The sequence below is a fragment of the Equus asinus genome, chromosome 5 (genome assembly GCF_041296235.1).
Source record: "Equus asinus isolate D_3611 breed Donkey chromosome 5, EquAss-T2T_v2, whole genome shotgun sequence".
Lineage (NCBI taxonomy): Eukaryota > Metazoa > Chordata > Mammalia > Perissodactyla > Equidae > Equus > Equus asinus.
Window position 1 is genome coordinate 104,981,079 of NC_091794.1, and position 25,439 is coordinate 105,006,517.

A 25,439-nucleotide genomic window follows, 5' to 3' on the forward strand; every position below is an offset into this window, starting at 1 on the left:
TTGCTACCATTCATCACCTGTGTGTGTGGTCCCCATTAGGATGGGAGCTCTGTGTACACTCCGCTGGCCGCTCGCCATTCTACCTCCAGGGCTTGGCGCATAGTAGGTACTCGAAAACACATGTTGAGTGACCTGAGGTGGAACCCAAGAGGGCACTGCCCTGGTCATGCTTGGGCAATGGGGCCTAGAAATCTGGGCTGGTGGCTGTGCCCCTCTGTAAACGGGCTGCCTGGGCAAAGAAGGATTAGATCACTACAGGAGGCAGGAAGGGGATGTGGAGGGCGCAGCTAGAAAGGGCCTGGGGCCCTTGTCCACAGTGCTGACCCACAAGGGGACTCGTCGCTTACTGGCCAGCCCTAGTGGGCTCCCATTCCTGTGCTTTCTCTGTAGCCAGGGTTCCTGGAGACTTTGAAAGACAAGGAGGCTGCCGGAATTCTCGAAACAAGTAGAAGGAAGCCATGAGGGAAATGATGTGCATGTCTTCCCCAAAGCCTGGTGAGCTTGGTCCCCTCTGAACCCCAGACTGTCTCCCTGGGAATTGCTGGGATGTGAGGACTGATGGCTCAGAGCCTGTGGGGGCTCAGAGCTAGGCCCAAGGCGTCTCCTATCCCCAGGCCTCCTGTCGCACACTTAGAAGACACGAGAAACACTCAGAAAATATGGTTCAATTGTTGAGCTATATTCAACTTGGCTTTGGCTGGGTCTCTCCTGGCTCTTTCTAAGACACACGTGTCTCGGGAGTCCTGGCTTATGTCCGCTGCCTGGTTTTTACCATCACCCTCATTTCATGCTCGGACTTTATGTTACATGATTACGCTATTTGGTCTATATGTGTTCATATAGAATTGTCACTAAGGTAATTTGATTTAGTACTTGAATAGCTTGGTAATTCAAGTGAAAAAGGAGAGAGACGCAAAATACTGGACGCATCATCAGGCACAGACATGGATGTGCTTGTGTGTGGATGAGGTGTCCGTGGAAGGAGATGTCAGAAGTGGATGGGTGCATGTCAGGAGGGGAGCAGCCTGAGGGATGGGGTCCGGATGGGCGCGCCCTTTCCAGAAGTTCAATTTGCTTTTCATTACCGTGAGCATGTGTTACTCTTTCTCAAAAAATAAAATTAAAGAAAACCAAAGTCTGGTCACCTGCCACCCCCTTCCCCTAGCCCGCATGTGCACATTTTTATGATGTGGCTCGAGGCTTTCTCTTCTGCTACTTTTTGATCACTGATTTCTGGGTTTTGGGAGAAAACTTTGTGAGATCTGGCCTTTGTAATGAATAACATAGCAAAGCAAAATACAACAAAAAAATGTATTGGTTTTTCCCTCCTTCTTCACGACAAGTTCCTTGAGGGCAGGGACATTTTGGGGTCCCCTCTGCCCAGCAGAGTGTCAGGCTCATGGTTGGTGTTACTGACGCTTGCTGAGCCCCAGGAAGTTCGGGAAGACCCAGCCTGTCTCTCAGAAGCAGGAGGGCCCAGAGGAGCTCTTAGGGGCGCCCGTCCTGGGCTGCCCTCCCTTCCCTGAGAGGTTCTCCAGCTCTCCTACCGGGAACAGATGCTGGTGTGTTGGTGGAAGTGGCCCCAGGCTTGGCTGGCGGTGCCTGCTGGGATTGGGATGGGAGGACCTCAGCGCCTAGTGCGGGACCTCGGTTATTCTGCACTGGGCAAAGACGTCCTGTGTGATGGCAGCTCAGGCTCTCATCACGCTTGCACACGCGCACACTCCCCTTGGGCCGGCACGGGGCTGAAGAATTCCCGGAACGTGGCAGCGCTGCTGACAGCACTTCATGCTCGGCGTGTGATCACCCATGTGACTTCCTCCGGGAACCGTGTGAATAAAGTGTGGGGGGCGGGCCCCGGCACCCCTCTCCTGAATCTCCCAGGTCTTCTTAGCTCCAGGTCTGAGAAACATGGCAGAGCTGGAAAACAGCACAGGGGGTCCCCAGAGATGAAAGTCAACGATCGTCGTTAGCCGCCCCCCCATCAATCTTCCTGGGACCAGAAGATGGAGTCATAATAAGAGTAATAATCATAACAGCTAGTTATTGAGGGGATAGAGTGTGCCAAGAATTGTGCTGAGCAGTTTATAGGCATCATGTCACTTAACTTCCTGAGAACCTGTGAGGTAGACACTCGTGTTCCACCCATTTTACAGCCCGGGGAACCCGAGGCTGGAAGATCCTGAGTGATTCGCCTAACGTCACACAACTGGTGGGTGGTAGAACGGGCTTTGAACCCAAGTCTGTCATTCGGACCTCCAGGGTCCAGGTTCTACTCCTAATGACTCACTAACTATCTGTGTGGCTCAGCCGAATTATTCGTTACGGTAAAAAACACCGCACTGTACAGCCTGGGATGGTGCTTGCCTATACGGATTAAGTGTGTTATTTAGCAGCATTATTTTAGGTCTTATGAGCAGCAACAAATGAAGCTTCTGGAAGCTGAGTCCTTACTTGAAGCAATCTGTTGAGTGTTATGATTGCTGTCCCAGAAGGAATGACAGAACTGTGGGCCGAGGCTGTCTGGAGCCGGAAGGGCTGAGCTCCACCTGGAGCCCACCCCAGGGGCTGGGTGGCTGTGTGAGCTTGCTGGGCTCTTACAGGACCACAGACTGGGGGCTCGAACAGCAGGACTTCCCGTCTCCCAGTCTGGAGACGGGAAGTCCAAGATCAAGGTGTCAGCAGGGTCGGTTCCTTCTGAGGATGCGAGGGAGCACCTGCTGCGTCTCCCCCAGCTGCTGGCGGTCTACTGTCTGTCTTTGGGGTTCCTAGGTTTGTACAAGCATCACCCTCACTACTGGCTTTATGTTCACATGTGTGCATGTCTCTGTGTCCCAATTTCCCCTTTTTATAAGGACGACAATCATCTTGGATTAGGACCCACCCTAATGACCTCATTTAAATTTGATTAGCTCTGTGAAGACCCTATTTCCAAATAAGGTAATTCTGAGGTCCTGGGGTTTGGGGCTTCCACACGACCATAATGGTGACCTTGGGTAAGTCAGTTAACAGCGCTGAGCCCCAGTTTTCTTGGCTGTAAAATGGGCTTGGTGACAATCCCCTCCTCCCCGAGGTGTGTATGCAAACACCGAGAGGAACAACAACACTTGGCATGGTGCCTGGCTCGTGATTGGCACGGGGAAGACAGTAGCTCTTATTTCCATGTCATTCCTGGGATGAGCTTGGCCGAGGGGCTGCAGCATCAAGAAGTACCTGCATTTGATCCCTGAGGGAAGGGAAGGGCCTGGCTGGGCCCCTGGGGAGCCGGCCTGGGGAGATGCTGGCATGATCTGGCCTTTCCCAAGCCGTGTGGAGCTGAGGGCGGCCTCTGGTCCACGCCCAGGCCCCCAGGAGTGCTTAGACTTGGCTTTTCATCTGTGGGTGGCGTGTTTGGAGGCCTTACCTTCAGGCTTGCTCCTGTGTTGTCCAGCTCGGGGTTTCTCAGCCTCAGCCCTGTTGCCATTTGGGGCCAGATGCTTCTTTGTTGGGGGGTTGCCCTGTGCAGTGTAGGATGTTTGGCGGTTCCTGGCCTCCCCCCGCTCCCTAGTTATGACAACCAGTAATGTCTTGGGCGTTGCCAAATGTCTCCCAGGGGTCAAGATCACACTCCTGGTCTAGCTGGCTGCTGTAGGAAGGGCTAGGATGCTGCCTCCATGGATGAATCTGGAAATAGGGGCCTGAACAGCAGTCTCCGTCATGATGGACCCACCCCAAGTCCTGAATGAACTGCCCTCCCCAATCCTGAGGCTGCAGGCCTGGCTCCCTGGGGTCATCTCAAGGTGACTGTGGCCTGGCCTAGGCACGGTGGCCAGGGCTTGGCTGAAAACAGGCAGCCGGAAGCCCAGAGCAGGGGTGGGCTCGGGGAGGCCAGGCCAGGAGCAGGTGTGGACACGGTGCTGACAGGCCCAACTTATCAGGCCCAGAGGCCCAGGCTCCAGACGAGCAGGTCGTGGGGCTTTATCAGCCGTGAGAGTGACAGAGTTTGCAACAATCCCGCTGGCCTGGGTGCTGACAGCGGGTGCCCACCGCTGGCGGAGGCACGCTGCTGGGAAGGGGAGAGGCTGGCAGGGAGAGGAGAGAGAGAAGGAGATGAGCGTGGGCTTGCTTTTTTCCCCGCTCTTCTTTCCTTCAAAGATTTAAAAATGTGTTTAGTTTCAAAGTTGATGCCTGTTTACTGCAACAGGTTAAATTATTTTAAAGGGGGTGGGGAGTGCTGGGGTGTGCATTAGTGGGAGAAGGGAGGGGGTGGGCGAGAAAGGGGACGCACCAGGCGTGAAATTTGACTCCTTCCCACTTCCGCAGCCACCTCCCGGACCTGTTTCTGTGGGTTTCCTCCTCCCCTCGCTGTTAGTGTCCCTCAACTACTGGAACAAATTACTGCAAACTTGCTGCCTTCAACAACAGAACTCCCCCACTTCTGGAGGCTAGAGGTCCAAAATCAGCATGACTGGGCTGACAGGTCGGAGGCCACGCTCCCTCGGGCGGCTCTGGGGAGAGTCCGTCCCCACATCTTTGGGCTCGTGTTGACTGCATCTCTCCCAGCTCTGCCCCTGTGGATCAGGAGCCTGGGAGGGGCTCAGCTGCGTGGTCCTGGGGCAGCGTGTCGTTTCACAGGCGATCACTGTCAGGATGTCCACAGGGGCTGCAATCTCTGAAGGCGTGCCTGGGGCTGGAGGATCAGTTTTCCTGGCCCCCAAAATGGGTGCAACTGATTTCTTGGTGGGAGTTATGCACGCTAACTATCTCTTGTATAGTTATATAGCGTAATAATGGGCATGATTGCTAATTTGGATGGAGCGCTTACTTGCGCCAGGCCCTGTGATAAATGCCTTACATATATCATTTCATCTAGTCTTTCTCCCCCCGGTGGGTGCGGTTATTACAGGTGAGGCATTGAGAGGCCACAGTAGCTTGCCCAAGGTACACAGCTGGCATTCAGTGATCAGCTCCTGTGCAACAAATCAGCCCAAAACTTAGCGGCTGAAAACAACAACAGTGATCACTTTATTCTGTCTCGTGATTTCCGTGGGCAGGAAGCTTGGGACGGTCTGTGGGGTTTCTGGCTCAGGGTCTTCTGTGCCGCTGCAGGCGGCTGGCCAGGCATTTCTCTCCCTTCCTGTGGCCTCAGGGCTTCTCCAGGTGGCTAGTTTGGGCTTCCTCGCAGCATGGCGGCCTCAGGGCTGTCGGCCTCCTTCCACGGCGGCCCAGTGCTCTGACGCAAGTGTTCTGGTGAGCAGCACAAACTTCTTCGCCCTTTATGACTTAGCCTGAGAACCCACAGAGTGTTACTTCTGCCATAGTCACAAACCTGTCCAGATTCAAGAGGAGGGAATGTGGACCCACTTTTTGATGGGAGGAGAGTCAAAGACCCGTTGTAGGAAGAGTATTGGGTGGGAGATCTTGTGGCCGTCCTTGGAGATTCATCTGCCACAGCTAGTAAGAGGGGGACTGACATCTGAACCCAGGCGAGCTGACTTCAGGACCCCAATCTCTGCCTTGCTGCACAGTGTTGCCCCATTAAGGTCTCAGTCCCCCAGAGACCTGAGGCATAGACCTGAGGATGTGAGAGGCCCAGGCCAAAGATGCTTCACAAACACAGGATGCCTGTGTTCTTTCCTGCGGCTGCCGTAATGAAGCACCACACTGGGGGTGGCGGCTGGGAGTCTGAGATCAAGGTGCTGGCAGGGCCGTGCTCCCTCTGAAGGCTCCGGGGGGAGGATCCTTTCTTGCCTCTTCCAGCTTCTGGTGGCTGCCAGCAATCCTTGGAGTTCCTCGGCTTGTTGACACATCGCTCCAACCTCTGCCTCCGTTTTTATGTGCCTTTCCTCCCGTGTGTCTGTCTGTACCTGCGTCTTTGCTCTTCCCATAAGGACTCCAGTCCCATTGGATTTAGGGCCCACTCTACTCCAGTATGACTTCATCTCAACTAATTACATCTGCAAAGACAATATTTCCAACTAAGGTCACATTGTGGTGTTCTGGGTGGACGTGGATTTGAGGGGACACCAGTACACTTGGAACAATGCCCCTTTCTGATTTTCCTGTCACATCCCGGCTACCGTCCCAGTTCCTCACATTGTCCCACACAGCCTTTTAAGTGAGGGAGAACGGCCCCAGGTCCCCCATGTCCAGGAGGTTGCAGCTCGACCTCTGAGCCTGCGGGGGATGGCCACCTTCACTGGGCAGTAACGTCAGGGGAGAAGAGCTGGCCAGTGGCCTTCGGAGCCTTGCCAGGCCATTCCCACTTCCTGCGGTGGGCCTGTCGCAGGGCTTGCTTCGCAAGCACTCAGCCCAGCTTCCGTGCTGACCCTCGCCAAGCACAGACTGTCCTCTAACAGCTCTGTTAATATCCCTCATGTGAACATTCTGGGACGGCCATTCATGAGCTCGTCCCCACGTGTGCCCCCCACTCCAAGCCATTCATGAGTGTGGCGCTCTAGGCCTGGCTGGCTCCCCGCTCCTGCGCCCTCTCTCTGTTCTCTGCTCCTTCCCTGCCTCCCCTACTCCATTCCCAGAGTGTCTGCAGGATCTCAGCCACCATGCGCTTATTCTTCGCAGGGACCCCCACTGACATAGAGGCAGCTGTGTTCACAGCATAGTCTGAACGAACACTGTCTGCCTGGAGACGTGCTCTGCGCGGCCCTTCCCAGCGACTGCAGCGTCGATGGCGCCCCAGGAGGCGTGCGAGCCGCCGTGGAAGGCACTCACTGTGCTGTGTGTAAGATCCACTTTTTCACAGGCATCCCCACAACTTCCATGAGCATCCCTGACTCCATTCGCCTAACCCTCATGACAAAGACTGAACTGCCACAGTCCTGCCGGAGGGCCGGCTGCTCATCAGCATGGAGGTCCGCGGACACGCTCAAAGCCTTTAATTTGGTCAAGCTCACTCGTGGGCATCTATCCTGAGTACAATATTTAAAACAGTGGTTCTCAGCCAGGTGCATTTTTGCCCCCAGGGGGTATCTGGCAATATCTGGAGGCTTTTTTGGTTGTCGCAATTTGGGCGAGGGGATGCTACCAGCACGTAGGGTAGAGGCCAGGGAGGCTGCTAAGCATCTAGAACAAAGGCGGGGGTACAGATGGAAGAATTACACCTGTGGAAGGAGAGGAAGTTTAAAATATCAAAAGACTACTTTGTAGACCTCTATGCACCTTAATGTGAAAACCTAGACCAAACAGATGAATTCTTAGGGAAATACAGCTTTCCAAAATTAACTGCAACTGAGATAAAATGAAATTTAAATAGACTTATTTCTGTAGAAGAGGCAGAAAAAGTTTTCCACAAACTATGCCTGCAAAAAAAAAAAAAACCCAAAATGAAACAAACAAAAATCCGGTCTCAGATAGTTTCATGGGGAAATCCTCCCACAGCTGTAAAGCCAAGGTATTCCCACCCTCCATTGTTGCAGAACATAGAAAATTAAGGAATGTTGTCCAATTTTTTTATTGACATAATTCACCTCCCGTGTTTTAACCATACTTTTAGTATATTCACAGGGTTGTGCAACCATCATGACTGATTCCAGAGCATTTTTATCACCCCCAAAAGCAGCTCTGTACCTATGAGCAGCCATTCCCCGTTCCTCCTTTCCCTCCAGCCTCTGGCAACCACTAATCGGCCTTCTGTCTCCTTGGCTTTGCCTATTCTGAACGTTTCGCATAAATAGAATCATACAACACGTGGTCTTTTGTGTCTGGCTTCTTTCACTCAGCATAATGTTTTCAAGGTTCATCTGTGTTGTAGCGTGGATCAGCACTTTATCCTTTTCACGGCTAAGTACTATTCCATTGTGTGCATATGACATATTTTGTTTATTCATTCATCAGCTGATGTACATGTGAGTTGTGTCCATTTTTTAGCTATAATAAATAATGCTGCTATGAGCATTTGTGGACAAGTTTTTGCATGGACCTATATTTTCATCTTTCCTGGGTACATACTTAGGAGTGGGCTCACTGAGTCACATGGTAATTCTATGCTAAATGTTTTGAGGAACTGCCAAAGTGCTTTCCACAGCAGCTGCACCAATTCCTATTCTCGTTAGCAGTGTCTGAGGACCCCAATTTCTCCACATCCTCTCCAACACTTATTTTCCTTTTTTTTTTAAATTATAGCCATCTTAGTGTATACAGTGGTATCTCATTGTGGTTTTGATTTGCATGTCCCTAATGACTAATGATGTCGAGCATCTTTTCATGCTTATCGGCCAATTGTATGTCTTCTCTGGAGAAATGTCTATTCAAATCCTGTGCCCACTTTTAAAGTTGGGCTATTTGTGTTTTTATTGTTCAACTGTAAGAGTTCTTTACATATTCTGGACACAACAGATATATGATTTGCAAGTATTTTCAAATATGAGTTGCATTTTCATTTTCTTGATAGTGTCATTTGATGCACAAAAGTTTTAATTTTGATGAAGTCTAACTCATCTATTTTTTCTTCAGTTGCCTGTGCTTTATGTGTCATATTCTGACTAATCCAAGAGAAAACAAATATGCCAAAAATGGTTTTATCTGAGTGACGGGTATATGGGAGTTCTCTGAATTATTCTTGGGACTTTTCCATAAGTTGGAAAGTAGTTAAAAGTAAAAAGCGCCTGGCCCCTAGAAAGCCTTCAGTCACTAGGAGTGTGGGTGTCACCCTGTGTGATGTCCTTTGTATGCTCTCGTCCACCCAGACCCTACAACGACCCTATACCCAGATACCCACCTTATACCCAACTCACAGTTGAATCAATTGAAACACTGACTTCCTGTGTGGCCCTGGACAGGGACCCTTATTTCCTCAGGCCTCTGTTTTCCAATCTGTAAAAAGGCAGAGGACCAGAGGCCGTGTTTTCCAGGGTGAGGGCTGAAACGCCCTGGGGAGACAGGGAGAAGGAAGGGAAACCCAGGGGGTCTGAGGCTGGTCCAAGCAGAGCAGCCCTGTGCTTATCCTTCTTACCCGTGGGGCTGTGGGTTAGTGTTGTGACGTAAATATTCTGCTGCTAAAACAGCAAAGTCAACCCCGGGTGAAATTCGCACCCTATGTGCCTCTCAGGGCTCTTCCATCCATCCCTAAAAACCTGGGGTGGGGTTAAGGGAGGCAGGCGCCTAGACTTCATCCCACCCACCCCTCTTTATTCAGCTCTCACCCGCTGACGTTTCCTCTGCCCAGTGGGAGTGGAACCGATTCCCAGCCAAGAAGGTGACTGCCCAGGGCAGTGCTCCATCGCCCGTGAGCTGAGAGTCTGCGGAAGAGCAAACTCTGCCCGGACCTGCTGCCGGAAGAGAAAGGGCACCAAGCGCGAAGCAGAAATTAAGCTGCTTGACTACAAGACTTTCAGAGGACACCGGCGTGCCACAGGAGCCACCCAGGGACAAGGGCCAGCCATACTCTGCATACAGTTCGTTTAACAAGTGTCTGGTGGTGAAGAGTCAAGTCCTAAAGCGACAGATCTCCAGGGAAAGATTCCACAGACCCTCCCGCAAGGATAGGATGGAGGTTCCAAGTCCCTGAGTCTAAGGCGGCTCTAAGCTGCTAAGATTTCTGAGAGCTCAGTCCCTGTCAGGCGCTGTCCCAAGCGCTGGACGAGGGTTAATTCCTGTAATCCTCACAAAAGACCGTATTGTTCCCATTTTACTTACGGGGGAACAGCGGCACAGAGAGGTTCGGTAACTTGCCTGAGGAGGCACAGCTGGTAGCTGGCAACTTTCAGGGAGGGTTGGTGCTGGAAATCTCACCCATCCCTTGGGCTTGGGCGGGGAGACTGAGCCTCGGGAGCGGATGCAGCTTTCACGGAGCAGGGAGCTCAGTGACAGAGGCAGGCTGTGCTCTTTTCCCTGACACCGGAGGAGGGATGGGGTTGGGGGGAGCAGACGTGGGTGCGGGGGGCCTGCGGAGCGATGACGACCCCAAGTCGGGGAGGGAACAGGCCTGCGCGGCTGCAGCTGCATCCGTTCAGTAACTGGCCGCTGGGCAGGAGGTCTGTGCCGCCTCGCTGCTGGTACGCCCCTCTCTCTCTCTCTCGGCCAAGTGTCGGGCTGTCGCCGCCCAGGGCGGCCCAAGGTGGTCAGACACGCAGTGTCAGCGCCCTTGAAGGCAGGCAGCGGGGTCCGGCGCAGCAAAGGCGGGCGGCGAGAACCTGAGCCCAGCAACGTGGAAGGAGGATGCTAATACAAGTTGAGAAATGCCCCTCGCCCTGGATCCTGCCTCCAGGTACCTTCGGACAAAAGACCCCTCTATGAGGGAGAAGCGCGGGCAATCCTTACCTTCCCCTCCGCATCTGGGGACCCAGATTTAGCACATAAAAATATAGGACATCCAGTTAAATTTGAATTTCAGACAAGCAAGGATTGATTCTTTTAGTTTCTCAGCCCCAGCTTACTCATCATAGATGTGCCCTTGTGAAATGCTCTCCTAGAAGATCCCTGAGCACAGGGCCTGGCTCCAGGTGCATGCTCGTTAATTCTCTCTGTCTCTGGGCCAATCCGGGTAGGAGGAGATGTTTAATTAGGGCATCCCAGCCCATGGGAACAGACTCTCCCAGCTGAGGAGGCGGTGGGGGGCAAGCCTTCCAGGTCAGCTCCTCCCTGCGAGGTCAGCTACTTTCGCCGAATCACCCAGTGTGGGCCATGGAGCATCTCTCCTAGGGCTCCCCTACGTAGTTCTGTTTCCACTGGAGCGCAAACCAGACCTTTAGCTGGTGGCTCCGAACCATCTAAACCAGACTTATGATGGGTGAAGCCGGTGCCCCCCGACCCATGGAGATTAAGAGCGGCTTCCCCTGAGGTCTGGCCCCTACCCACCATGGGACGCTGGGCTCAGACTCCATCTCCCTCCTGCACTGGCAGCATCAGAGAACGATTGTCATCCCCATTTCCAGGCTCTGGGCTCTGAGCTGAGATGTGCCTTGGCCTCTTCTCCGGCAGGAAGGAGGTGAGATTCCTGGACCAGGAGGACCTCGGGAAGGAACCTCCTCCAGGGGCGGAGGGACCACTTTCTCATGGTGTCTCTGGTATGGCAGTCACAGGCTACACAAATGCCTGACTGGCTGTGGGGCCTGACCTGCATGTCCTTAGCCCTGCTTCTTAAGGAGCCCCCTTCAGCCTGGCGACGGGGCAGGGCTGGCTGCCTAATTAGACGATAAGCATCTTGAAGGCTGGCTTTGGACCTTCTAATTCCTCCATCTCTCCCTACCGTCCCAGGAGAGAGCCCTGCAGGGTGTGGATTCTGGGGTGTCTCTCCTCCTTCCTCCTGCATCTCTCCCACCTCCTGATCCATGCCTGCTGTTTGGATTTGAAGAAAATCCTGCTTCTAATTCTCTCTCCGGCTCCAACAGCTTTTTGGAAAGTTATCAGACACGTTTTCTGCTTCCCATCTGACCACGGGGGATTAACTCTCATTGCAAGAGGAGAGAGTGAAATTAGACAGCATTCAGTTCTTTTGTCTGCAAAGGCTCTAGACCTTGGGCTGTTACCAAGGGCTGAGATGTCTTGGCCTCAAGAAACGTTTCTAAGAAAAAGGCATGCAGGTTCTTCTGGGAACTGTGTCAGTTAGGAATCTTTGGCATGGAAGTGACAGAAATCTAACTTAAATTGGTCAAAGCGGAAAAGGGGGGGGCAGATTTATTGGCTCACATAAGTGAAAAATCCAAAGTAGATTGACTTCAGGCACTGCTGGATCCAGGGGCCCCAGTGATGTCACCGGGACATCAGCTACGGGGACAATATGAGTCCAGTCCTTTCCGGGGGTGTGGGAAAGATAAGATGACCCTTTCAGAGTTCCTTTTTTAAACGTCAGCCCGTTAGTTCATTTGGCTTACACATATTAATAAGGACCATGGTAAGATCAGATCAATTGTGTCCCCTCAAGGCCACCAATGTACCTCAGAAGGAAAAGAGAAAGTGTTCTATAAAGTGTCTGTAGCCTTATGAAGGCTGACCATTCTTCCAGGAAGAGAACATCTCATGCGGCACTGCTCTCAGAGCTCCTTTTCCTTATGAGGTTACGGCAATGGGAGGGAGGGTGAGAGAGAGGGAGAGAGAGCGAGAGACAGACAGACAGACAGGCAGGCAGACAGACAGACAGAGGAGACTATTACCCCGCAACACAGGGGCAGCCCCTCCGCCACACTCGGATGCTCCAGATATTGCTGGGGAGGCTGGACATGGGGTGGGAAGAGCTAATAGCGATTTCCTTCCAGGCTGCCAAGCTCTGACCTCCCTTCGTTAACGTCAGTCTAGAGATTCACTTCAAAAGCAGAGAATATCGACACACTCAGGCTGGTTTCCAAAGCACCCCTGACACACACACACATGCGTGCACGTGCATGCGATGCCTGCCACAGCTGTGAAGGGTCTGACGGCCCCTCTGCAGATGGTGTCTGCCTTTTGGAGGAGGCCTAAGGGTCACAGAAGATGAGGCACTATGAGGGGCTGGCAGCTGGCAAGCAGACCTAACCATGAACTAGGGGCGGCTGACTACAGCAGGGCGGTCGAGCCTAGGAGAAATCCTGGTCTGATTTCTTCATTCTACACGAGGAGAAACGGAGTTCCAGAGCAGAAATATGACTTGCACAAAGCCACACAGGGAGTCAGTGCACCCACCACCTGCTGACTGCCTGCACAGTGCTCTCTGCTTCCTCCTTCCCCTTTCCCATGTGCCCAGTGCTCTCATGCTGCCCCATGGCTGCCCAGGACTGGACTGGAGATTAGAGCAGGACGGGGGAGCTCGGCACATCTGTGGCCGAGCCGTGCTTCCTGACTGGACCCAACTGCCCCCAACTTTTCCTTTCCTGCATTTTCTTCCTTCTGCCAAGAGCCCAGGGGCTATAGACCGAATGCTTGTGTCCCGTCAAGATCCCTATGTTGAAACCCATTCCTGCAACGTGATGGTTTTTGGAGGTGGGCCTTTGGGAGGTGATTAAGTCATGAAGGCAGAGCCCCCATGAATGGGATTAGTGCCCTCATAAAAGAGACCCAGAGATCTCCCTTGTCCCTTCTACCATGTGAGGACACAGTGAGAAGATGGCCACTTATGAACCAGGAAGTGGGCCCTCCCCAGATACCAAATCTGCAGAACTGTGAGAAATAAATCCTTGTTGTTTAAGCCACTCAGTCATAAATAACAGAGCACCCAGAACTCACTGCCATGTTGGTGATCACGTCATCCTGGGGGGCCTGCAATCGCGTCTATCTTTCTCCTGCACTGTACGCTCCTCAAGGGCAGGATTCATCGTGTCCATTGTGTCTTCCCACCTCCTAGCAGAAAGCTTAGTTTTACCTGCACAGTCCCGTTTCATCCTCACAGCAACCCTGTGAGCTAGACCCGAAACCACGTGAAGAGAGAGGAAGTAACCGCCCGAGGCCACATAAGTGGTAAATGTGGAGGTGGGGTCGAATCCAGGCAGTCTGATTCCACAGTCTGGACTCCAGCCCACTGCGACCCCAGGTCTTCAACGAAGGTTTGTTGAGTGAATTAAGAGTCTTCTTTCTTTCTCTGTAGCCAGCACCCAGCACCCAGCACCTAGGGCTTGACATAGAGAAAACCAGGACTGCGACCACCACCACCCTTTGTGAGGACTGATTAAGAGCCAGGCACTGTGCCCAGCATTTTACATACACTGCTTTAGTTTCGTATTGCTACTGAAACAAATTGTCACAAACTTAGTGGCTTCAAATAACACAAATTAATTTTCCTACAATTCTGGAGATGAGAAGGCAGAAGTATGTTCCATTGGGCTAAAATCAAGGTGCCGGCAGGAGGCCTGTGCTCCTTCCGGAGTCTAGGGAAGAAGCCACTTCTTTGCCTTTTCCAGCTTCTAGAGGCCAACGACAGTCCTTGGCTCGTGGCCTCTTCCTTCCTCTTAAATGATGCCAGCAGGGTCGCATCTTCTCTCCTCTCTGACCCCTGTTTCCATCCTTCCGTTTCTCTCTCTGTCCTTGACCCTCCTGCCTCTCTCTTATAAGGACCCTTGTGGCTACATTAGGTCCTCCTGGGTAAGCCAGGCTAATGTCCCCACTTCCAGATCCTTAACTTAATCACACCTGCAAAGCCCTTTTTACCATGTAAAGTATCATACTCGTAGGTTCTGGGGACTAGGATACGGACATCTTTGAGGGGCTATTATTCAGCCGACTACATATATCATCTCATTTAATCCTTGGGTGGTAATGCTGTGGCATAGACGGTATGATTAGCTCCATTTAATAGAAGTGGAAAGTGCATGGCAGACAGTAGGCACTCAGTAAATGTTTGTGGGAATAATCTGGCACAGGAGCTGATTGATGATATATTGTCCTTCCCTGGACAGAAGGCCCTGGAGGAGGTATTCAGTCTTGCATCTTCCCTAAAGTCTACTCCCACAATTCCCCCTGCTGGGGGCAGGTGGAGGCTCTGTCAGAGGGCTTAGCACTTACCTCTTTCCCCAGTGAGATCACAATCTCCTTCATGCATATGCGCACACTCACACACACACTGCCCCAGCTTCGAGAATCTTCCCAGGACTGGCATCTTTACACAGCCCTTACCCCTCCCCGATCTGCATCTGCAAAATGCTCATTCCAGCCATACTTGACACCCTTCCTCTTGCACACACAGCCACCAGACTTGCACATCCCTCACAGCACAGCTCCCTGTAACTTTAGAGATGATTAATCTAAAGTTCTTTTAGTAGAAACACCTGGCAATCACTCTGGCAATGATCAGAAGTTTCAGGTTTGAAAACAGACTGCCTGGGTTGGAATCCAGACTTGACCACTTGTCAGTTGTGTGACCTTAAGAGAGCAGACTAAGCTCAGTTTCCTCATCTGAAAAATGAGGGATGAGAACACTTTCTCACTCCATATCTGGCAGATGCTATTTTTTTAAGTTAACATTGGCTTAGAGGTCACAGCTTCTGCCCCTTGCTTCCCCTTTTCCATTTATGTGATAAACTTATCTCCCTTCCTGGACAACCCTGCTCCCTCATCCTGCTGCTTGTTAGCACGTTATCTGGAAGGAGTGGTGACATTGGTCGTGGACACTTTATTTAATCTGCTGTGTCTCTCCCCAGGGCCGTTTTTTTTTTTTTTTTTTTTTTTTTTTTTTTTTTTGGAGCTTCATTTGTAATCACAGATGGGAGGTCCAGACCGTCTGCTAATGGGAATTAGATCATGGATGATCAGATAAGGGGAGAGTACTCTTCACACCTGTTGTGTCCCACCAGATAGATAACCATCTCCCAGTCATCCTTGCTTTTTCCGTCTGTGTTGGCTTGGTGGGGGAGAGAAGGTGTTGGCACCTGGAGGAGATTCGATAGAAGGCATTCCTGGATGACTTCATCCCTAGGCCTTGCCTCTCAAAATTCCTGCCAAATCAGTTCTACCCTTTAAGGGATGGAAGCGGGGTCGGCATTCCAGAAGTTCCTTGTCACACCCAGGCTTTTAATCAGGTGACATTGGAGAATTAGCATCCTAGTGTAGGGGCTTGTGAGAGGATGGGGAGGGGTCTTAGACGTCTCCCGCCCCTGCCCCACGCTTGTCTTTCTGGCTGGACCTGCGTTGAGGGGAGCAAGACCTCTTGCGCAGAGTTTGCTCAGAGAGATCAGAACCACGGACAGCGGCCAGGGGCCCGGGAGGCCGGCCGGGGAGAGTCACGGGCGGCGCCGAGCCGCAGGAGGGGAGGGAAGACGCGCGCGCTGGTGGGGTGTTGCCTGGGGCTGTTCTCGCTCTGAGTCACCCCGTGCGTCCTGCACTTGCGTCGGGCCTCGGAACGCTGGAGCTCTCCTTGCCCTCTCCAGGAATGGTTGCGGGTGGGGAGGAAAGGGGAAAGCGCCACGCTAAGACCCCGGGATTTTTGCAGGAAAGGAGGAAGCGGGAGGCGAGGGACCTGTTGGTGTCCCCCGCGTGCTCCCGCCCCCCGCCAGACCCATTTCTATACAAGGCCTGCTCTCCCCAGCCTCCACCCCGGGCGAGGACTGGTCGCAGGCGCGGAGGGGTGCATTCCCCCACCCTGAGCTCAGCGGGCCGGAATGCGGCCGATAAATCAGAGATAACCTCGGATGGCCGGTCCGGCCCGGCTCCCAGGCCCGGGATAAAAGCCCGCGGTTGCCCGAGGATCCAGGAGAGCCCCCGCGGGCCGGGAGGAGGTGAGACGTGAACCCGGACGTAGCGCAGTAGCAGCGGCCGCAACATCTGCCCGCCTCTCCAGCGACATGGACCTGCAGATGGCGCTGCCCCGGGCACTCCTGCTCCTCCTGTTCTTGCACCTGTCGCCGCTGGGAGGTCGTTCCTACCCACTGGGCAGCCTCGGCCCCGCCTCGGAACAGTCCGGAATACAGGTTAGTGCTGAGGGACTGCATAAACTCGGGCCGCCGGGAGGGGGCCGGCAGCAGTAAGAACCTGTCCCCATCTACCGTCCTGAATGGTCCCCACCCTCCCTTGGGAATTAGTGATAAGGGAATAGGAAAGCGATGAGATTGGGTGCCAGGACCCTGTCCCCAAGGCAGGGTGCCATCAAGGGTAGCTGGGGGTTTCTGAAGCTTGGTCTCCCCCACCCAATGCAGGAGCTGCTGGACCGTCTGGGAGACTCCGTCTTGGAGCCGCAGGCAGAGCGGATGACCCTGGAGCCCCTCCACCAGGACCGTGGCCCCGCAGAAGCCTCGGAGACCCGGGGGGCAGCCCCTACAGGTGTCCTTGGGCCCCGCACGAAGGTCCTCCAGGCCCTGCGGGGACTACACAGCCCCAAGATGATGCACAACTCGGGCTGCTTCGGGCGGAGGCTAGACCGGATCGGCTCCTTCAGCGGCCTGGGCTGCAATGGTGAGCACCCACCCCCGTTCCCACTGTGTTCCACCATTAGAGTCACTCCTGGGTTTGATGTCTCTGGTGACCACACTCTGAGGGAAGGACACCTGGACATTACTCCCTCTTGCTGACAGTCTTCAGGGCCAAGGAGTGCCTTTCTGGAAATATTAAATGTGGATGCCGTTCATCACCATGCCCATGAGTCCCCACCCACCTTCTATCCACTCTCTGCCTCTTAGCAAAAGGGGCAGAATTGCCCTAGGGTGGGAATCCAGTCATTGTCTGGCAGTCCCTCCTTGGAGCAGAAAGAGTCCTAAATGTTTTTCTCCTGGTTTCCCCTAAGCTGTCCGTAACTGCAAAGGCAGAGGGCAGGATCATCAGGGCATCAGTAATCCCCAGTTTACAGATGAGGAAACTGAGGTGCAGAGAAATGGATTATTCTAAAGTCTCAAACGTCTGGATCAGCTGAGGGTGGGGGCGTGGTGGCAGGGATGGCACACAGTGAGGACAAGCTCAGATCCTGCCTCAGTCTTCCGCCCTAACCATCATCATCCTCTCCCCCTCCCCCCACAGTGCTGAGGAGGTATTAAGAGGAAGTCCTGGCCGCAGACAACCGCATCTGACTCTCCATCAACCCCCTGATCCCCTCTGAAGCAACTCCTATTTATTTATTTGTATTTATTTATTTATTTAGATTGTTTTATATAAGATGGCTCTTACCTTTAGCACAAATTTGCCGTGGTGAAATAAAATCAATGTTATGGCTCTTTCTTTTGAAACTGATTTGTCTCTGTGCATTAAAAATAATCCATCATTAAAAAAACGCAAACGAAAAACCCAAACCTTGTGTTTTCTTGATGGTCCCGAAGGTGTATTAAGACACCATTAAGGGTGGAGAAGGGATGTGGTCTCAAGGGCTAGTCAAGTGGCAGGTGGACGGCTTTCTTTTCTTTAAGCGTTTTTCATGCTCTGAAATGTCTATAAATACTCGAGCACTTGAGACACTTGCAGAAGCTACTTTTCAAAGCCCGGCAGCTTCTCCCTGGGAGTGGAGCTGTCCCTGATGAATTCGTGCAACGTGAGGGTGTGTGTCGAAGTGTCTGCGCGCCTGGTCTTCCCTCTGCCTGGAATTCTGCCCTTATGGGCATTCTCCCTGGTCTTTGTGGTTTCCAGAAGATTCAAGCTAAAAATCTCAGAGATTGGGGGCAGCGAGTGTGTGCGTATGTGTGTATGTGTGTGTGTGTGTGTGTGTGTGTGTGTATGTTACACACTGGCTCACGTGCTTTCCTGAATGGCAGTGATCCCGTCGTCTTGCCCTAACCCTTAGCTTCAAGCCTTCAATTTCTGATGTCATCCTGGAAAAGACCCTTTGAGTTCAATAGCATTTTCATTTCCAGAGCACGTGAGTTTAGAAGTATCTGACAGAAGGCTAAGCATTTCAGGGTGCCCCTCCTCTGGGGCCCCACATCTCCACTTCCTCTCTGCCCCAGAGAGAGAGGCCCCTCATTCTAAGGCAGAAAAGGAGACAACCACCAGAATCCTACTGTGTTGCCTTGACCAGCAGGGAGTCCTGGCAGGGGTCACTGCCCTCTCCTCTATGGGCCCCCCTCCCCAGGCACCCTGTGTTCTCTGCCTCCCAGACCACGCAACCCAGCTTTTAGGCTCCCCGGCCTCAGCTCATGCAGTTCCCTTTGCGCAGAATGCCTTCTATGATCCTAGCTCAGCAGAAGGGACGGGGTTATTATCATCCCCATTTTACGGATGAGAAACCCGAGACCCAGAAAAACATAGCATTCTCCTGGACAGTGTGCGGCCATTAAGGGCCAGTGCTGGGGTGGAGTGGAGACCCCAGGGACTCTGGAGCCTGCGCTCCTGGCCTTGACCTGCACTCTCACGGCCTTTCTGCTGTTCCCCTCCAACATCTCTGAGAGACGGGAACCAGGAGTGGGGGTGGTCTTTGCATCATTTCTCATTTTAACCGAGTGTACTTCACGGGTTACAGATGCCTAATGAGATCAATTAAGATTTTAAAAATGAGGTTTCAGGAGCAACTTATTTTCTGACAAAACTGTGAGCCAGCTTTGCCTAATGTTTCTGACCCAGGGAGGGCAATGAGTCATTCGAATTGTTAACATTTATAAAGGCCTCCTTATGCACCAGGCACAGTCCTGTTAACTTACATAGTCCTCATCACAACTCTGTGAAGTAAGAATTCTTATTATCTCCCATTTTTCAGATGGGGAAACTGAGGCACAGAGAGATGATAACTCGCTCAGGGTCACGCAGTTAGTAAATGGCAGAGACCGGATTCAGCTTGGCCCCAGCACCCAGGCCTCAAACCACTGCACCACCCGGCCTCTCCCAAGTCAGTGAATTAGGCTCGCTGGTGGGATGGAAGGTTCTCCTCCTGAGGGCATCACTCAGTTCAACATTTGGTGCCACTGCCTGTTGGCCACCTTTCCCCTCTGCTCAGGTCATGAAGACAGACCCCTTTCCAGAACACCCCCTCCCCCAATCCAGCCAGCACTTCAGAATCTTCCAGGTGAGTCTGGCTCATCCGTAAGTCCGGCTCGGGTGGTGGAGTCTGCACATTTGGTACATCCTGTTACTTAGGCCTTTTCTCCAAGCAAAGGTCCAGGAAAGAGAACCCCAAAGTGAACTGCAAAGGAGCTAAACGCAACTGTGGAGGGTGGGGAGTGGTGGCCTGATGGGCCCAGGGAGTGACATCTCGCTGACCTCCCCTCATGTTTGGTGTTTGTGGGCAGCATGGCAGCACAGGCACTGTCTCTGGATGCCCTTGAAAACCAGCCCTCCCTAAGCTGTGACCCTGGCCCCTTCAAACAGCCCCCTTGTAGCTACAGCCATGGCCTTGACCTCCCTGACCTCCCTATTATCAACCCCCTCCCCCAACAAAGCTGCCAGACTGTCTGTCTCCATGGCTGCTTGGCCCTGCCATCTTCCCAGAGAGACAAGTTGTGAAAACAGACCCCAGGAGGTCTGGACGTGGCTTCAGAGCTGGAAGGAGTTTCAGTAGAGGGTTGGCTGGCTTTGCTGGGCCTCAAGTGTTGAGGTTACAGAAGTCAGGACATTATTGGGACTGAATGCTTCATCTCATGTGGCCGATTCTGCACCTGTGACATTCCCAAGGAATGCTGAGACCCTCTCCATCCCTCTTGTGGCAGCTTTGACCCTTCTGAGAATGATTTGTGGCAAGAAAAAAAATGCGCTTCTCTTCCTGCAGAGGCAGGTCTAAACAAAATCATGAACTTGGCCATCTGTGCCTGTTGTAGTTCTCAGCCTTCTTTGCTGTCTCTTTAGGATTTTTCAGGCACTGCCTTAGTTTTTTATGAGGAATATTAGCCCTGAGCTAACTACTGCCAATCCTCCTCTTTTTTTTTTTTTTTTGCTGAGGAAGACTGGCCCTGAGCTAACATACGCAGGCACTGCCTTAGTTTTAATAATCAGTGCTATTCCACTAAGTAACCTGTTTCTCTCCTGGGGTCAGGAGCCAGCCCCATACAGCTGCCTGGACGTCCTGGAGTGTTTCTAAAACCAAACTTGGCATCTGCCCTGGGACACTGGCTCCTGCTCTCGTGCCCCCTGCTCTCCTGTCTCCAGCGCTGCTGAGCACACCCCCTGCCCTCGTGGCTTCAGTGCACACCAGCCCCACTTCCACCCAGCAGCACCACACTTTCCTGCCCGAGGACTCTCTCTGGCAGCTGGAGCCCAGTTGGCTCCCTTCGGGGCAGGCAGGAAGTGCTGGGGAACTGACATCAACCAGGAGCGGGAGTTGGCACTTAAAGACCCCAGTGCTCTCGATTCACAGCTGGTGCGTATCTTACACTGGTTCCCGGAGTTCTTTGTGTGTGCGTGTGGGGGGAGGGGCGCGGATTAAGCTTCAAATGCCCCTGCTGGTCACTGACTTCCTTCTCTCCATGGTCACTTTCACTCTCCTGCCCATGTTCCCTGGGATTGTCTCCAAAATAAACTACCTATGCTTGAATCCTCGTCTCTCGTTCAGGAGAACCCACCCTAAGACACTCCCAAACGATTGAACCTTCTCCCGGGGCTCCGCCCTCGATGACTAGAGCCCTTGGAATCTTCTTGGACGCCATTCTCTGGCTGGACCACCCAGGCATGCACCATGTCCACTCCTTCTTCCTTCCTAGCACTTCCTGCACCCAAGCCTTCACCTCCACTCCTGGTTTAGAGCCTCACCACTCACGCCGACATTGGCACCACCTTCCTGACTGGCCTCCCCGCGCCAGCCTCCCTGACCCTGTTCTTCCTGCGTCAGAGAGGGCAAGGTGTGGTGGTGGACACTCAGGTATGTATCGTGGGGGTGGGGGGGGGGCGTGGTACGAGAGGCACTGAAGGCAAACCCACTGATTTAATCATTCGGAAAATATTTTCTAAAGAATCAGTATGTGCCAGCTCTGCGCTCAGTCTGGGATACAGCTGTGCCTCCTACCTGCTCAGTCTGCGCTTCTGGTTTCCTGGAAAATGCAGCCTTAGCAACGGCTGACCTGGTTCTCAGGGCTGCTATCTGACCCCGTCTCCACCTCCATGTACTAACCACCCCTCCCCGCCGACCACTGCACCACCCCCCGACCAAGCAGGATCAACTGGCAAGGAGAGATTGCTAAGCCAGTCCATGGGTTCCACGGGTGGACTGGACCGAGGAGTCTCTGGTTTCCCCGGCCACTATGTGAAGGAACTGGGTAACACGGCCCAGAAGCGCAGGGGAGTTCGTGGCCCTAGGTAGGAGTGGGGTGAGGGTGGGGCCGGCACTTTGAGCAGTGAGAGACAAGACGTGGAAAGGAGCCTACAGACAAAGTGCTTGTTACAAGTTCAGTTATGTCCCCCTAAAAGATATGTTGAAGTCTAAACCCCCAGAACCTCAGAATGTGACCACTGGAAACAGGGTCGTTAGTTAAGATGAGGTCATACTGGGGCAGGGTGGGCTCCTAATCCCAAAGACTGGTGTCCTTATAAGAAGAGGAGAGAGAAGCATGGAGAGGGAAGGCAGCCGGGTGATGACAGAGGCAGAGATTGGCGTGATGCATCTGTAAGCCAAGGAATGCCAAGGATTGCCGGCAGCTACCGGAAGCTGGAAGAGGCCAGGAGGGATGCGCACACAGGCTTCAGAGAGAGTGTGGCCATGGGACACCTTGATTTCGGACTTCCAGCCTCCAGAACCGTGAGACAATACATCTGTGTCATTTTAAGCCCCCCAGTTTGTGGCACTTTGTTGCAGCATCCTTAGGGATCCAATGCGGTGCCCTCATCTTTTTCTCTCCTCACACACTGTTCCAAGGTGCCAGGCTCCATGAAGCTCTCTGGAGACGTCCAGCATGACCAACCAACCACTAAGGTATTTTTGCAACGGTGTGGCCAGCTTGGTAACCTATCACTTTATATTTGCTCTCCTCTTTCCTTGCCTGCAGTGGGCAGCCTCTGAGACGGCCTCCAGTGATCCCCATCTCCTGGTACTCATGCCCTTGGGCTATCCCCGCCCTCTGGCTGTGGGCTGGACCCAGTGACTCACTTCTGATGAGCACAGTACAACAAAAATGATGGGATGCAACTTCCAAGGTGAGATTCCAAGGAGACTGTGCTTTACACAATCTCTCTACCTAACGGCAGTCAGTTGTATCTCTATGGAGAGGCCCTCGTGGAAAGGAACTGACATCTCCAGCCAACAGTCAGTGGGGACCCGAGGCTTGCCAACAGACACAGAAGTGAGCTTGAAAGCAGATCCCCCAGCCAAGCCTTGAGATGACTGCAGCCCAGGCAACAGCTGAATTGCAGCCTCTGAGAGCACTGAGCAAAGGGCACTCAGCGAAGCAGGGCCAGATTCCTGATCAGAGAAACTATTGATAATATCGGTGTATTGTTTTAAGTTGCTGAGGTTTGGGGCAATTTGTTACACAGCAGTAGTTAACTAATACACTATCTCACTTCCATTTTCCCTCACTCTTGCTTCCCTTGAACTGGAAACCCCATAAAGCTTTAGCAACTGAACTTTTGCCTTGGGCCTTGTTTTCTAGGGAACCTGCCCCCAACTTCCAGTCCAGTGACCTCCAAATTGTACCAAAGAAACAGAACATCGTTTTCAAAGTCAGAAACAATCGTCCCTAAATATGCACCAGCGTCCTATGAGTTTCTCCCTACTGGGGCTTCTGCTTTAGACCATTTATGTCTGACAGATTGTACCATGAATGTGGTGGGGTTTTCATATCAGTTCTGCACATGTGTGACATTGCTGGGGCCTCGTGGCTCCCCGAAGCAGCCCCCAGCATCCCCATTGAGGGTCGTGAAACCAAAGTGGGCTGGAAACTGGAGACACCCCAACTCTGGATTCTCTCACCCATCTGCAATGTTCATTCCACTACATGACTAAGATGACTTCTTTCTAGTCATAATAAAGGCTTTTGGTTTTTCAGTTGGTGGGAGCAGTGTGGGTCGGGGGTGGATCTGGCCTTCCGTGCTTTTTGCTTTTCTTCTCTCTCACTCCTGCAGGCTGGCTTCTAAACACCCCTTTAAATGTTAACTCCTCCACATACATCCCGAAGTTGAGCAGGGGCTTGGAAATGAAGAGGAGCTTTACGTCAAGCCATTTTCAGTTTCAGGCTCAAATCCAAGGCTTCAGTGGGATTTGGGGTAATGAGCGTGTTTGGGGGTTGTCTGTCTTCACTGGGTCCCGTTAGTGCAGGAGGCGGTTTGGTCCTGCACAAAGTCCTCAGGGCAGCAAAACTGAATGTTCTTTTTCTTGCCACCTCCCTCCCCCCAATTCTGCAAACAAAAAACAAAAACCCCCCTGGCTAATGGAAGAGACTCAACAAACAACACTCATGGCCACTCCAGGTTCCCTCTGGAAGAGGGAAAGTGACTTTAATGAAAGGAGGTGGGCAGATTCTGAAATCCTCTTTCTGGAACCTTGGTCAGGACTTCTGCTTCTCCTTGGGCCACTTACAGACTTCACGTGGCTCAGGACAGAGGAGCAGCATCGGCTCTCAGAGGCAAGCCACAATAGGGGCCACGGGGCCACGATGCCCTTCCAGAAGGCTTCACCTGCATCAAAGACCTGTCTCCAAGGGCGTCTCCAGGAAACAGGCTGTGTGACGCACGCAGCAAAGAGCATCAGTTCCCCTCAGTGTGGCTGCTCACTGACTTCTCTTCGCTAATAATAACCCTGCCAACTGAGCAATTAAGCTGTGAGCACGTTCCAGGGACTCATCAGGATATGCTGGTTCTTTGCCCCCAGAGCTCCTACTCAGAAACGCACCCATCTTGGATTTCAAGTTGAGTTTGGCTGACCCAGTCAGTGACTGAAAAGGGCTCCTCTCTCATTCTTAGAATAAAATCACCCTGGATACCTCTCGTGACCCCTGGCCACGTTCTGCCCGGATTTCCTGCCCTCTTGCTGTATAAGAGCCTCTCTGCCTGATCAGCCAAGGAGTGCGCTCAGCTAGGGAGCGGTCAGCCCAGGGCGAGTTGGACATTCCACACGCATTTCCTGGGCTTCCACGGAGTAGACTGGAACGTGTTAGGTGCGTCCATAGGTCACGGGGCTTGGAGGTAGAATTTTCCTTGAGACACTCTACACATATCCAGACCTGTCAAGCACATGAAGCGGCAGCGCCAGGGCAGGGGGAAGGAGAAGGAGCTGCTCAGAGGCAACGTGAGGGATCAGGAACAGGGCAGTGTTAAACCGGGGACTGCACCGGAGGGCTTGGTAAAGAACCATCATGCTAAGCAGCAGCAGAGTCTGTGAAATCGGTGAAGAACACGCGTGTTGGTGTCAGATCTGCGGCTCAAGTCCTGGTTGTGCCTCTTAGGAGCTGAGTGACCTTGGGCAAGTGACAGAGCGCTCAGTCTCACTCTGTCCCTCTGTAAATGGGGACACCACCACCCGCCTCCTGGGGGTGTGATGAAAATGAACTAATCCACATAAAGCTCTCAGCACAGTGTCCAGCATGTTACAGCTGACCCAGAAAGGCAACAATTACCGTCCTGCAATTATACAGCGCTTCACACTTCAAAATGCGTCCGCAGATTAGCAGCTCTTTTGAGCCTCAGGACAACCTTGAGAGGTGGGCGGGGCACGTTTTCACATTTTCCTCATTTTACAGATGAGGAAACTAAGGCCCCAGGCAGCTTGGTTTGTTTGGGGTTACCATGCAGGTCTCTCATCCCTTTGAACGGAGTGTCTTCTCCCCGGCAGACGCTGTGCTGAATAGTACACGAAGGCTGAGTTCAGTGCTTAGCGAACGGAGGCCACTCGTTCAATGTGGCCTCGCTGCCTGTTACTTCTCTTTTGGGGACCAGGAAAATGGAGACATTAAGGGGAACCATTTGTGCCACATTTGCCTCCCACCTCACTCCGTCAGCCAACTGGTCGTGGGAGCTTTCCTGGGAAGGGTGGGGGCATCACAAGCTTCGGACTCAGAGCCTGAACTTCCATAAGCAACAAGTTGAAGAAATGAAAATGTCGCATCCTGTCAGCGCCCACCTCCCTCAACACCTTGGAGGGGGGCCCTGGGGAGGGGGGCCGAAGGAGGAGGAGCTCTGCAGAGGAACGATTGTGCTCCCAAAACTTTCCTTGGCGCTTATATTTAGGAGCTGAATTCTTGGGTCATTCATCACTTTTGGTTCCAGGCTGACTC

General features: G+C 52.8%; 1 protein-coding gene across 1 annotated transcript; it reads left to right on the forward strand.

Moving 5' to 3' along the window:
• Nucleotides 1-15,753: 15,753 nt before the first annotated feature.
• On the forward strand, nt 15,754-17,612 carry NPPB (natriuretic peptide B). The gene is made up of 3 exons (XM_014849868.3): nt 15,754-16,304; nt 16,530-16,785; nt 17,344-17,612. The coding sequence occupies exons 1-3, from the start codon at nt 16,179-16,181 to the stop codon at nt 17,358-17,360; spliced, it is 399 nt and encodes a 132-aa protein (XP_014705354.2). The 5' UTR covers nt 15,754-16,178; the 3' UTR covers nt 17,361-17,612.
• The last annotated feature ends 7,827 nt before the right edge of the window (nt 17,613-25,439 follow it).

Bases quoted from the DNA above. Each gene is read 5' to 3' on its own strand.
- NPPB (XM_014849868.3), top strand. From the start codon at position 16,179: ATGGACCTGCAGATGGCGCTGCCCCGGGCACTCCTGCTCCTCCTGTTC. The intron at 16,305-16,529 runs GTTAGTGCTGAG...CACCCAATGCAG, and splicing joins CGGAACAGTCCGGAATACAG to GAGCTGCTGGACCGTCTGGG.